Source organism: Tachypleus tridentatus, chromosome 12 (assembly GCF_004210375.1).
Source record: "Tachypleus tridentatus isolate NWPU-2018 chromosome 12, ASM421037v1, whole genome shotgun sequence".
Classification (NCBI taxonomy): domain Eukaryota; kingdom Metazoa; phylum Arthropoda; class Merostomata; order Xiphosura; family Limulidae; genus Tachypleus; species Tachypleus tridentatus.
The window spans coordinates 77931809-77946234 of record NC_134836.1 but is presented as its reverse complement, the minus strand read 5'-3'; the positions used below and the strand labels follow the sequence as shown (position 1 = coordinate 77946234).

Sequence of the window (14426 nt, the reverse complement as noted above, 5' to 3'; positions counted from 1 at the left end):
TTTTTCTGAGACGTCAAATTATGTTTTGACCCCAGGAACCAGACACCCACATTTACACCATTGCACAGGTATATGTAATGACGATGAATAACATTTGATATAGGCCTAAGGTCCTGATTTAGGGACCAATAATTCTTATGCGGAGTATATCAAATCGTAAGAATACGTTAGAGTAACGTTTCTTAAAGTGCGGGAACCCCCCTGAGGGGGGGGTGCAACTTATACCTTGGGGGATACTATCAATTAACGTGGAGTCAATAGAGCAATAATGTAAAGTTAACACTCAGTATATTAATATGCATCCGTATATTACATTTCGTCTGCCGTTCAACTCACTCTTTCGTTCTTTTAAGAAACAAGAGGGCGCGCAAGAAATTGTTTATCAAATGCGGGATTAATGACAAAAGTTTGTGAAACTATGCATTAAGATAAATCAAACTGCAAACTGAACTAAGATATATTTAATAGGCTTTGTTTTATTGACGGTCACGTCAATACGTTACAAATAATAGAGACAAAAGTGAGATTTTTTTTTGACCAGTTGATTATAATAATGACAAATCAATAACAGATACACTATTATGACGATATTTCTAGAGTTCTACGTTGTCAGGCGTTGGACGTACGCTATAATATATATTACATCATAGAACGTTCACAACTTGATAATGTCAAGTGATAGCAAGGAAATTTTATAAAGTTGTACAAGAGTTTTATGTTGTAAAAACATACCTATTTATCAACATAAAAACACAAACCATTTTCTGTGCAACATGAGTTAAAATCTAAAGCATGTTGGACATGATTTTTTTGTTAATTTTGAAACATTTAAAATTTTTCTTACTTTATCGTATTGCAACTGCTTCTCTTTTACCATTGTGATATTTTGGAATTCACTGGTTTCCTTGAGCGAAAAGGTAGGATCCTCATAAATGGGAGATCTGTCGGATTGCATATCATTGGGTAAAGGATTGACTTTCTCTGACTCTTACTGACTTTGACACAGAGAAAAAGACTGAACACATAATTATATAACTTATCAATAGTTATTAAGTAAAAAAAAAACACAATCAAAATTACATTTGAATACGGCCCGGCATGGCCAGGTGGTTAAGGCGCTTGAATCGTAAGTTGAGGGTCGCGGTTTCGAATCCCTGTAGCACAAAACATACTCGTCCTCTCAGCCTTATGGGCGTTATAATGTATCTGTCAATCCCTCTATTCTTTGGTGAAAGAGTAGCCCGAGTAGCCCAAGAGTTGGCGGTGGTGGTAATGACTAGTTGTCTTCCCTCTAGTCTTACACTGCTAAATTAAGAACGGCTAGTGCAGATAGCCTTCGTGTTGCTTTGCGCGAAACTTAAAAACAACAACAACAAATATTTGAATATATTATGGTTGTTTGTATGTTGTTAAGCACAAAGCTACACGATGAGCTGTCTGTCTTTTGATCACTACAGGTATCGATACACTATTTTTAGTGTTATAAACCCGCAGACTCTGTCACAGGCTAGTGTTTTGTGTGTTGTGAAGAATTCAAGATAAATGTGCAAATAAATGAAAAATAAACATACCAATAAACTCAAAAGCTCAAAGCAGCAACTGAAAACCTAAATCATATGATAAGCCATCGTTAAATGTCCATCTGTAACAGCGTTAAACCTGACATTGATTAAGTCAAAGAACTCACGGAAACCTGAATAAATTCTCTCTGTTTTTCAACAAATTTCAGTTTAATAGAAATGTTGTTGAAAACAAAGAAGCCAAACATTTATAGTCATTTCTGTGAAAGGAGGCCAAAGACCGCCTGGACAGGTCATTTGTTTTAATCAGTCACACCACCATGAAGTAGTGTGTTGTCAGTCATTCATTCTGTAGACACTAAAATGACGGTAGATAAAAGACGCCTATCGTTGCAATTTGTACTATCGTGACGTCAGTAAACCGTGTGCATGTTATAAATCACGAGAAGAATTATGCATTCTGTAGGATACCACAAAACATGACGAATGAGCTTCAAAAGCAAGAAATAAAAATAATTATTACTCTTCATTTCGGCTTTATTCACTCTTGAAACAGAACGCTTTCGACAACCCTGTAGAATTGCATCTAGTATATATATATAACACTCCTTTTCTAGGTGGCGCGGCATGGCCAGATGATTAGTGCGCTCGACTTGCAATTTGAGGGTCGCAGGTTTGAATTCCTGTTAAACAAAACATGCTTGTACTTTCAAAGCTATAATGAAAGCGTAAATTCCACTATTCGTTGATAAAAGAGTAGCCCAGTAGTTGGCTGCGGGTGATGACGATTAACTGCCTCCCCTGTAGCCTTACACTGCTAAATTAGGGACGGGTAGCGCTGATAACCCTTGCATATCTTTGCTCGAATTTCAAAACAAACAAAATCTCTCTGGGCTCAAGCGCTGTTTTTAGATTAATAAATGTTTCTAACTGCGAAAAAAGAATTTATGGTGTCGTTTATTTATCAACGTTCTTAGTGATAATTGTGTGGTGTCTGTCCACTGGGGTCCGGCATGGCCAAGTAGGTTAAGACGTTCGACTCGTAATTCGAGGGTCGTGGGTTCGAATCCCAGTCGCACCAAACATGCTCGCCTTTTCAGCTTTGGGGGCGTGATAATGTGACGGTCAATCCCACTATTCGTTGGTAAAAGAGTAGCCCAAGAGTTGGCGGTGGGTAGTGATGACTAGCTGCCTTCCCTCTGGTCTTACATTGCTAAATTGGGGACGGCTAGAGCAGATAGCCCTCGAGTAGCTTTGCACGAAATTAAAAACTGTTCACAGGAACTGCTATGATAATCCAACATGTAGATTGTCAGTGCGTTGAGAGACACATCGTTTACACCAAAGTGATTTCTTTTATCTAATTATATACCAGCAAACTATTTCTTTATTAAAAGGTTTCTTCGTGTATCGACAACATGTCGACTCACAAGTTAATTATCTGTGCTAGTTTCCTGTTTCTCCCGATATATGTCTTATTACTTCCATTGATCAGCATGAAATAAATCAGTAAGTTTCCAGAACTTATGAAAGATATTTACAAAATTGACGAAAAATCTATATAAATATAATAACATGATTTGTTGTATGTCCATATAACTACTTCGCAACGTGTGAATGGATCTTTACCAAAATTAATATGGAGGTTCAATAGGTCCATGTGGGGGTACGTACAAGTTTTCAGTACAGCATTTTGCGTTTTGCGATTTATTGCATTTTTTATGTTTTTTTTACCACTACTTCGCTCCCTGTTGAGGGACCTTCACCAAATTTGGCATGACTCTTTATCAGGTCCATGATGAGGTACTTTCAAAGTTACGGCTACAGAGGTTGTGTTTTGCAGTTTTCATGGCATTTTTTGCAATTACTTATAGGGGAAGCAACTTTTTTATGTCCTGAGATAGTCTGCTATTGACCATGAATTTACATAATGTCCGTTCAGGACACGAGTATTCCAGCTAGTAATGAATATAATAGTTTCAGCGTTGCAGCTTCAGTTTACCTGTGACTGAAATATTTGATCTACTTTCCCTTAAAACAATACTATTTATATTACTTGTAAGTTAAAAGTTAAACTGAAAGAGTCAACCAGTTTGTTTTGACGTATAAGATTTTAACTAAAATATTTCTTAGTCAAGAAAACTAGCTGCTGCCACCTTTCGTGATTTCAGTGACTACAATTACTTTAATTTTTTTCTTTTGAAACTTTAAAATATATATTTTGATTTCTACTTTTATTCCTTTTGTGTGGGTGAAGGGATAACCATAAGCTTCCAGTCTTACTGTAGTGAAATATGTGGCTCGATGTGGAATGTAGATTGACAATTATGTAGCTTTACCCTAAACAAACATTTTCGACATTTCTCGTGGGACAATGTGGACATTTCTTGTCAAAATAATTTCATAGTTTCACCATTTGTGTACATTTTATTAGAAACTGAAACATACAGTAGAAGAGCTATAATTTTCAAATTAATTGAGTTATGAGCTACTCAGATTATAGCGACAGAAAAGTGGGAAAATATCCCTTTGATGGACACATATAGTTACAGAATAGTGTGAAAATATCCCTTTGATGGACACATATAGTTACAGAATAGTGTGAAAATATCCCGTTGATGGACACATTATACATACAGAATTTAAATTTTACGAATCTTTCTTATAACACATCTGTTATATTTCTCTTTCTCTCAGCGCTGATCTTCTATTTTTCCGTAATTTTGTTCTTTTCTTCTTTTAATTCTCCTTTCAACTCTTACTTAATTTCCAACAAATATTACAATTTTCCCTTTCAATGTGTTATCATCTTAAAATTTTCTTTTTATAGATTTGGTTTTATTTTTACCAAAATAATCGCAATCTTAAGCCCAGTTTGTAAGGATTTCTATTGCTGGTTGGGTTCTTCTTTGAGAGTATTTGGTAAAAATACTACAAGGTACATTCAGGTAAGAATAACGAGTTATTCATTTTTCCTACTGCAACTACAGCCTTTGTTCGATCATGGGTTTGAATCACAAATAATATTTCAACGGAAATTCCGAAGAAAACGATGTTTCTATACCCTTATCTCCAAAACTATTAAAGTCACTTATTTACTTTCAAAGTTTTCACTCATATCTACGTCACAACTTAAAACTTGTTTTCTAAGACACTCTGTGATCGATGGATCGAAAACAGACTCATTAACCAACTAACCAACTGACTCTCTCGCTGATTGATATAATTATCTTTAACTTGCTCACTGTCTAACTGACGCATTCACTTTGATATTTTAAAACAATTCTTGTTTTCTCCATTCTTTCTGAAGGGTCCCCTAGTGGATATTTGATAGACTATGAAACTCGTAGCTCTATATACACTGCCTGTAAAGATTTGTTACAAAAAAGTACAAGTTCAAACAGGATATTTTACAGACTGTGAATCATGTAGCTCTATATAGGTAGCCTGTAAAGTTGTGTTACAAAACAGTACAAGTTCTACCTTCTTACCTAATTTAGAAGTGATAAACTAGAGAAAAAACCAGCTAGTTACCACCACCCACCACTAAGTCTTGAGCTATTCTATTACCAACGAAAAGTGGAATGATCGTAACGTTATAACGCTCCAACTGGTGGTCAGGACAAGCATGAGGAATCCTTCATCTTTCATTTCATGACAATTCAATTATATTAGTTTGAAAGTATTTCTAAAACGTCACGTGCTCCTTCCATAGTTTGGTAGATGAAGAACTCAGTGGGGGGCGAAAAATAATTGAAATATCCCATACCGCACTCTTTCTACACTAAACTTGAATATGGGTGAAACTGCTGTATTTGAATGTAGTGCGTTTCATAACAGCATTTCTATTTAAAGTTTACTTGTTTTTTTTACAATTATATTGTGGGAGAGATTTAAATATGTGATAACCATAAGAGGGAATTTTATTCTTTCGGATTATTAAGTTTCAACCTTTCAGAAGAATATTCTATAAATAAACAAAAAAAACACGATATTATCTTGTCTTCTTTTACAAATAATGTCTTGCTGTGTACTAGTAATGGAATAGCAACTATTTTCAAGATGGCGTCGATCGAGAATAGATTATGACATGTGAATTGTTCGTTTTCCCCGAAAGGATGTGACTTTCGTAGCTTTTGGTTCAAGCACTGTAGTGACATATGTTGTCGTTAAAACCTTAAGCAACGCATAATACGTAGTTTTTGTTTTTACATAAGTGATCCAATCACATGAGGGTGTGTGTGCTCGTGCACTTAGACGTAATCATGACCATCACATGTCAGGTTACAGCGCGTGCGATTGAAATGCTATTATGTTTTCTTACTAGAAAACCGTATAGGAGTGAACAATAAAGAACCACTAGTGAAACATTATTATAATTTTTAATGAGGTTTAATGCTGCATTATTATTATATTATATTTTACGTGTGTAAACATGTGGTTTTTATAAATATACTTTTTGTTCTACAGATTTTTCGTACACTCCATCAGATCATAAGATTGTTGCTTTATAACGAGATTGATCAAAGAAACATCAAAATACAAACTATGGGTTAACCATTATGCTAAACGTTTCATAACTTTTGCCTACGACTAAAATATGTGACCACAGCGTTTTCACTCTTATATAATTCCTAAAACCCGTTAAAAATATAAGACCAAAAACACATTATCAATAAAATCTTTACTGGTCATAGTAATCACTAATATTTCACCTCACTAGATGTTTCACTGCCAGTTTGGTTATAAAAAAAAAGAGGTTAAAGACCAAATTATTTTTCAAACGACAAGAAGTTTGAATTATTATCTGGACAAAGCTAGGCCTGACACTGTTTTTCACAGGTATACCTCTAATCAAGGGAGAAATTCTGTCGGTATTCACTCAGAATTTATTTTTAGCCCTCGAGAAGCTTTGTGCGAAATTCCAAAACAAACAAACAAGCAAACAATCGTATACCATGTGTGTTTTGGATTTCTGGTTTCGAGTCTGTGCAAATGTGATACGTAATACTTCGCTACTTTATCGGCTGTGTAATATATGTTAAAACGATTCTTGTATATCTTGAGTACAACTCTACGACAAAATCTAAGAAAGGGCTACATAAATAGTCTTTCTAATAAAGATAAGTCCAGAAGAGAACCGTACCTAATATTTGAACTGACAAACTAGAGGGAAGCTAGTCTCACAGAAATCATCGCCAACATAATCTGGGCTGCTTTTATCTGACTAAGTAACGGGATTTGGCTGTTCTTTTTATCGCGAAACAAAGCATAAGGACACACCGTGCGATTTTTTTTTGGCGATAACATGGACACAAGTGGTTGAGCCACAGATGAATATTTCTGTACGCTAACAACCGAGCCATGCTCATCTCATTTATTTTTAAGACTAAAGTAATTCTATATTGTTGATTAGTTCACTTGAACATGTTTAGAAATTAAGCACAAAGCTACACAGTGGGCTATCTGTGCTTAGCCCACCACAGGTATCAAAACTCGGATTCTAGCATTGTAAGTCCGCAGACATACCGCTGTACCACTGGGAGGGGCGACACTTGAACTGACAGCCTCTCTGCTTTATCCTTTCTTAGAAATACTGTTTCGATCGTTTAACATGACATACTATAAATATTTAGAGTCATGAGACTATTATAAAGAGGGTTATTCGATTAGATGACACTATTGGAAGAGTTGGCGGGGGGTACTGTTGATTAATTTTTCTTTCTGTCTAAGACGGTCTAAAATTAAGTAGAACTAGCAAAGATAGTCATCTTATTTACCAAAATCTACCTGTTCATATTTTAAGTGTTACAGGGCTGACACCTTGTACAATTATTAACAAAATATAGTCGTCATATGACTGGCATGTAATCATTCTTAGCAGGATGTATTAGAATTTCGAAAAGTATTCTCTAACAGCACTGTCGTAAACATTCTACACGAAGTAAATCACACACTTTGCTTTACTCATTCTCTTTAATTAATTAATTGCTTTTGGTGATACATTGTTTTGGTTTTATTTGGATTTTTTTTTTCTTTTACAAGGTTTACTTCATAGTCACAATATCTACATCTATTTCATTGCAATTTAAATATATACAACAGTGCAAAGGAAAACAAACCAAAACAGTTACGGTTTGTATTGAGAACTATTCTTTACATAGTTTCAACAGTAGCTTAGTTTAATTTCTTCGTAAATCTTCGGATGTCGTCGGAGTCAACTCGGAAATCCTGAAACAATTTGAACAAGCGAAAAAAAGGAAGTTAATAAATCCAGACATATGATATTTACTACATACATAATATATTATCCATAAATAATTTTTGGAAGAAGTGTCAAAAACATTGGGCTCAAGGAAATTTACAGCATTAAAATACATGGTAGAACACTATAAGAAAAAGTTTTTGAAATTAATTGTGGTAGACAGACGAAGTTTTATTTTGGTAACCTAATACTCTCACGTCAGTCAAGAGAGAAAATGTATTAGAAGTTTAAAGTTGTGGTTAAAACGGACAACCTGCTTGGTAAACTTGTAATTAAACACCGTTTTATTTCAAACTCAACACATTAGTATTCTTAAATATATTTTGTACATTTCTCATTTGTTGTCACAAAAACAACAAATATATATATAAAGTAAATTACGGGAGCATAGATTTTGATTTTTAACTTCAACCCTAGCTCACTTTGAATTATTTTACTTGGTAAACAAAACTCACAATTCTGGAGTCCTCTGTTTTCAGAAATAATTGAAAAGCAGACTTAGTTTATTTATCTATCTTAATTCAAATATAAATAAGTATTCGAGTATTTATTTGGTTCTCGGACACGGTCACAAGGAGATGGAAATGGTGCTGCACTCTATCGTAAATCTACAAAACTATTGTTACTTTGAGTAATTATTAAGTTTGGCCCATTTACGCATAGTGGAATGATAATGCTTTAAACTTTTGAATTAGTATATTAGGGAGAGATTGTTTGTTGTTAAGCGCAAAACTATACAATGGGCTATCTGTGTTGTGCTCACCACGAGTATCGAAAACAGGTTTTTAGTGGTATGAGTCCTCAGACTTACTGTTGTGCCACTGGGGATAGGGAGGAGAGCATTAGTGTAAGAACAGACGTTTTACATACAACGTCAACGATTTACATAAATAGAAGCACGAGTTCAAAACTAAATATTGCTGCAAAAATGTTCTTAATTTGACGATAATTTAAACCACACGAGAAGTTTACTTATATATTGCAACAGTTTGGGTGCTTTAGATATTGAGAGAATTGAGGACTCCGTGCTGAGCTCGTAACGTAGTCAGGGTAAGGAACTCTTAGGTACCTGCTATCCACAAATAATGTTCCTTTATCTTATCTGCCCAATAATTCCGTATACCTAAGGGTTCAGCTTTCTAATGTCAAGGTAACGATTTGTAGTTGACTTACAAGCATTGTCTCGTTATCGCTTTTCATTGAAACTGAAATAATACCTCTTTACACCCACCCTTCAGTCCAGGTCAATCCTGTTTTGTGAGACAACTAACACGTAACGTTCGTGAATTGATAGAATTATTCTTATTAAAACATAAAGCATCAACCAAGTACTCATGGCTACTATACCACAAGTGTGTACAGAAAATACCCAAACAAAAATTTTTTGATATTTTGGTTTTAAAAAACCAAACAAACTATGTGACAAAAATTTACTATCTACACAGTAAATACATGTTTTCAACTACTGAGGTTCAAATAAAAAAAAATGTGTCACAGAAGCCACACTTTCTGCAATCCAAAGATTTGGCAAATCTGTTTAAATGCAATGATCATTATTAACTGAATAGGCCGAATAAACATGTTACGAATTTTGTAAATACGTACAACAAACAGAATTAGAAATAATATCTCTATAAATATATTATAAAAACGTCCACAGTTTCTCTTTACAAATGTTTAAAAGTTTTGAAAACAAACACAAAACTTTTGGAATTAATTACGTATTATCAATAATTGTTTTACCATTATTTTTATTAAATATTTTTTAAATCTAAAAGTTATAGAAAAGTTTTTATTATCTGACAATTCTATATATCCTTGTAAAATCCAAAGGCAGCGACAGCGTAAGCACGTTCAAATGTATTTAAATTTTGAGAAATAATTAGAACTGTTAATACGAAACTGAATTATAGGGATAAAGAGGTGTTGGCGTTGTTTAAGGGTATATAAACCTTTTCTGTGATTCACTTTTATTAACAACAAACTGTATTATAAGGGCACAGGTGGGTTGACATTGTTGTTAAGACGGGATAAATTATAGTTTGCTTTAATGTTTTACTCTAAAATAATAAATGAATATTATACAGCTATTTTATATAGGAAGATTTACTGACAATGATTTGTTATTGAGTGTTAAAATAGCTATTGCAAAAGCTTACCGAAATGTCTTTGTTATCGTGTCATAGCAGGAGGACGTACTGACTGTGTTTGCTGTTATGTCACTCAAATAGTCATTGTAAAATCTTTTCGACAATGCTGTGTTATTATGTAATTAAAATGGCCAATGCAGAGAACTTACTTACAATGTTTTATTTTCGTGTTATTGAAATAAAGACTTGTAGAAAGACTATACTAACAGTATAAAGCAAAGACAACTGTCTTTGTTACAGTATGTATCATACTAGTTTCAACTTCACTGTAAACAAACACGTGTGAATTTTCTGGATAGTGCAATAAGACAATTTTTGAACAACCTTGTTTCGTCTTTGGGGGTCCTGAAAAGTGGGATCTGGTTCACTAGTGTCCCTCTTTCCGAGGTTTCTCAGCAATTCAGCGTTTTCCTTAATCTGTTTCTGACTCTTTCTCATCCAGTGTCTTGCCATTTCGAAACGTAAGCGTTGACTAAGTACATCCAAAGGGCTGACGATTGAGATAGATGGGCGATCTCCACGTTTAGCAACGATGGATTCAAGGATATTTTGGAGTGGCACCTGGAAGTCTCTGGCATCTTCTAGTTCGTAGGTGTTTAGATTGTTAGTCATCTCTTCAGGGTCAGTGTTTTCATTATAGACATCAAAATAATTAGCCATTTGAGATGATTCTTCTGGAGTTAAACCATTAATCGTATCTTGGAAGAACGTTTTTACACCAGATGTAGGAAAACCTTCAGTTTCATTAGGGATGTTATACGAGTGAACAGGATCTGTGTAGAGACCAAGGTGGAATTGATTTGGTTTCGTTCGAAAAGAGTACGTCAAGCCTCCCGAAGAAGCCCGAAGAGACGAAACTGACGGATAAGGAATGTGGTTACCTTGATAACTGTGCCTGGAAGGATGACCAGTTGTAGCGTGTAGCTCAGCCCAAAGCAGGAAGAGCATAATACGCATTCCGACTAGAAAAATTCGACATCCAGTGGTCATCATTAGAATCTGCAAGAAAATGAAATATTTGTTGAGGACAGTGTTTGTACTTCACGATTATTGTGCCTATATTTTTGCGAACACCAAAATTCTCACAGGTAATTAAAACAACTTAAATACAAAACACATCATCATGTTCGCTTGGTGTATGTCCCCTTTAAAGTTTTGAATTTTGCATATAGTTTAGTTAGAATTGATTGCTTTATTATCATAATTTGGTTCAGCTTATAACCGATAAGGAAAAAGATATTTTAGGTTAATTTTGTTTCACTAAGGTTGGTTTGGTTTGAATTCCGCACAAAGCTACACGAGGGCTATCTGCAAAAGCTGTATCTAATTTAGCAGTGTAAGACTAGAGGGAAGGCAGCTAGTCACCACCACCCACCACCAACTCTTGGGTTACTCTTTTACCAATGAATAGTGGGATTGATCGTAACATTGTAACGCCCCCACGACTGAAGGGGTGGGCATGTTTGGTGTGATAGATATTCAAACCCGCAACCCTCGGATTACGAGTCGAGTGTCTTAACCACCTGGCCATACCGGGCCTTTTCACTAAGTGACCGTTACCTTGGAAACAGTAAAAGTGCAATAAAACGAAGCATATGGTTTCTCTGTTGGATTTTGTTCAATGCTACACTAGGGCTACTTGTTAGCATTAGACTAGAGGGAAAGTAACTAGTCAATACCGCCATCCGCTAACTCTTGGGCTACTTTTATCAGACCAAAGAGTAGTATTTGATCGGGACTCACGGAGCATGATAATTTCTTTGGGGATAACAGGACTCGAACCACGGAACCTTAGATTTGCAGTCTATATCAATTTGTATGTTTTTTTGTTTACCACTAAAAGCTGAGCTACCCAATAGCTACCCTTCCTTATTTCTTTTGTTATTAAATCCCTAATGACTTAATTTTCGTTTTACTTTTTTGCTTGAGAAGGGTGTATAAAAGCACCATCGTATTAGCACATTCACATTTTTTTAATGGACTTTTTGTTTCAAATTTAAATACACAAGTACTTGACCAGTTAAACGAGTCAATTATTATTTTCCACAAAACAGAGTATACAGTTAGCATTTAATGACGTCATTAGGGATTTAACAACAAAAAATAAGGTGGGGTAAAAACATAATCAAATATTTATTGTCTATTATACATTTTTTGCTCTTTAACAGGTACCATCAGGTACTGGATAATAACCTGGAGGTTATTTAACATTAACGCTTTAAGTTACGTTTGTATAACTTCTGATCTCTAGTGTGTCAACAGTATGCTTGCAGAGTTACAACGCTAAAATTCGGGGTTTGATATACGGTGGAGGACGGAGTGAAGATAGCCTATTTGTTGCTTTGGGCTAAAACACACACACAAACAAACAAACATATTTATTACCTCTACCGTTAATCATTTTGAAGGCAATTCCCCTTTCGCTACACGTTTTATTTCCAAGAGTATAGGCCCGGCATGGTCAGGTGGTTAAGGCACTCGACTCGTAATCCGAGAGTCTCGAGTTCGAATCCCCGTCGCACCAAACATGCTCGCACTTTCAGCCGCGGGGGCGTTATAATGTGATGGTCATTCCCACTATTCGTTGGTGAAAGAGTAGTCTAAGAGTTGGCGGTGGATGGTGATGACTAGCTGCCTTCCCTCTAGTCTTACACTGCTAAATTAGGGACGGCTAGCGCAGATAGCCTTCGTGTAGCTTTGCGCTAAATTAATAAAAAAGAATAGACAAACCAAACTAGGTATAAACAGAGGAGTGGCACTGGAAAATATTTTTACCAGTTCACATCGCTTTGGCAAAACAATGTGAAATAAATTATTCTCACTCAATAATAGAACAACTGAGCCATAGGGCTTATACAGCTATGAAGTAACACCATGTATCGATTTAGGGCTCTCTAAATAGTAAAAACTGAAGTTCGTAATGCAATACCAGCGAGGTTTTATAAAGGCTAGCATTTGCCATGGGCATTCAAGATACCACAAGAAATGTAGCTTGTGGACCTTTAAAGGGAAATGCTCAATGGACGGTGTTAATGTGGCATGACTCTTTAACTCCCCCACAGGCCCACTGTGAGCACGGTGCTCAAAATATTTTGAGAATCTCTATACAAGACTAAATGGGTTATCAACGCTTCCATGGACAACAAGCCCTTAGTTCATGCAAACTGTGACGCATATTTTAAAAGTATTTCTTGATAACGAGAAACCTATAGCCACAAAACTATGTTCACCTAATAAATTAATGATGAAATCAACAAAATAAAACAACACTTCATCAACATCAATAAATTCCCTAAAACAAACCGTGGAAAAAATTATACGCACACACCTGGATCAACAGCACACTCAATAACAAATTCCATGATACAACAAACTACACTGCTGCAAACCTTGCACTGCTGTATACTATATATCCTGATATCAGCGAAAAAATAACCAACATTTGGAAAAAAAACTTATAACAAAACACAACATTCAGTAAACACCAAATTTATTCAAAAACTAGGTACAAAATTAAAGTCCATACTATGTAAAAACTACACTGACAAACACAACACCAACATAATTTATAAAATACAATGCAACAGCTGCCACTACTTCTGTATTGGAGAACAAGTAGAGAAATCGAAACCAGATTCAAAGATTTAAACCTGGAAATCAAATAAGCACAACATGACCATAGAAAACATCCAGATACTAAGGAAGACAAATATAAACTAACGCAAAATCAAAGAAGCCCTACTTATACAGCAACTAAAACCAAAAGTAAACCAATATAAAGGAACACCTTTACGTCTATACTAATTAATAACCTAACATCCAACTGAACGCCTCCTACAATCCCGTACCAGTTTATACTCTCGTCTCTCAGACATGTGTCCAGCAAAGATCACTTGCAAACTCTCTCTTTCTTAACCTGAAAATGACCTAGGAAGGTCGAGACATTGTTCTTTCCTTATTAATAAAAGTGTTAATACCCATACCAGCCATTCTGAGATACATTTTGAAAGAATGTTTAGTTTGAGACGAATCGGTCCAGCATGGGCAGGTGGTTAGGACGCTAGACTCGTAATCTGAAGGTCGCGGATTTGAATCTCCTTCACACCAAACATGCCACGCCTCTCGCCAGCATTACTGTAAAACAAAGTTAAATTGGATGTAGTACTGAACGTTGCAGTTGTTTCTTTGTGATGGTGAACCGTGCGGTCAGTAAAATATTTAAAATCATGTTGTTTTTTCTTGCTGTATATAAATCAGTCCCTTGGGGAAATGTCTGTACATAATTCTCATATTTGTCTGGATGAAGATATTGGTTTTTATGCAATATTTTCTATTTTAAATGCTGCGAATATAAATTGGCAGGATTTGACAACAAAATTCAGGTTGTTTAGTGCTTTGATTGTTTTTTTTTGTTGTTTTTTTTTTAATTTCGCGCAAAGCTACTCGAGGGCTATCTGCGCTAGTCGTCCCTAATTTAGCAGTGTAAGACTA

At 35.3% G+C, this 14426-nt stretch overlaps 1 protein-coding gene across 1 annotated transcript in view; it reads right to left on the bottom strand.

The window, feature by feature from the left end:
- Nucleotides 1-7486: 7486 nt before the first annotated feature.
- LOC143235414 (uncharacterized) overlaps nucleotides 7487-14426 on the bottom strand; it is a gene marked incomplete in the record, with an annotated part of 112921 nt that continues 105981 nt past the window's right edge. Inside the window, 2 exon segments of the mRNA XM_076473559.1 lie at nucleotides 7487-7751; nucleotides 10260-10934. Coding sequence (XP_076329674.1) covers nucleotides 7698-7751; nucleotides 10260-10934 — 729 coding nt within the window.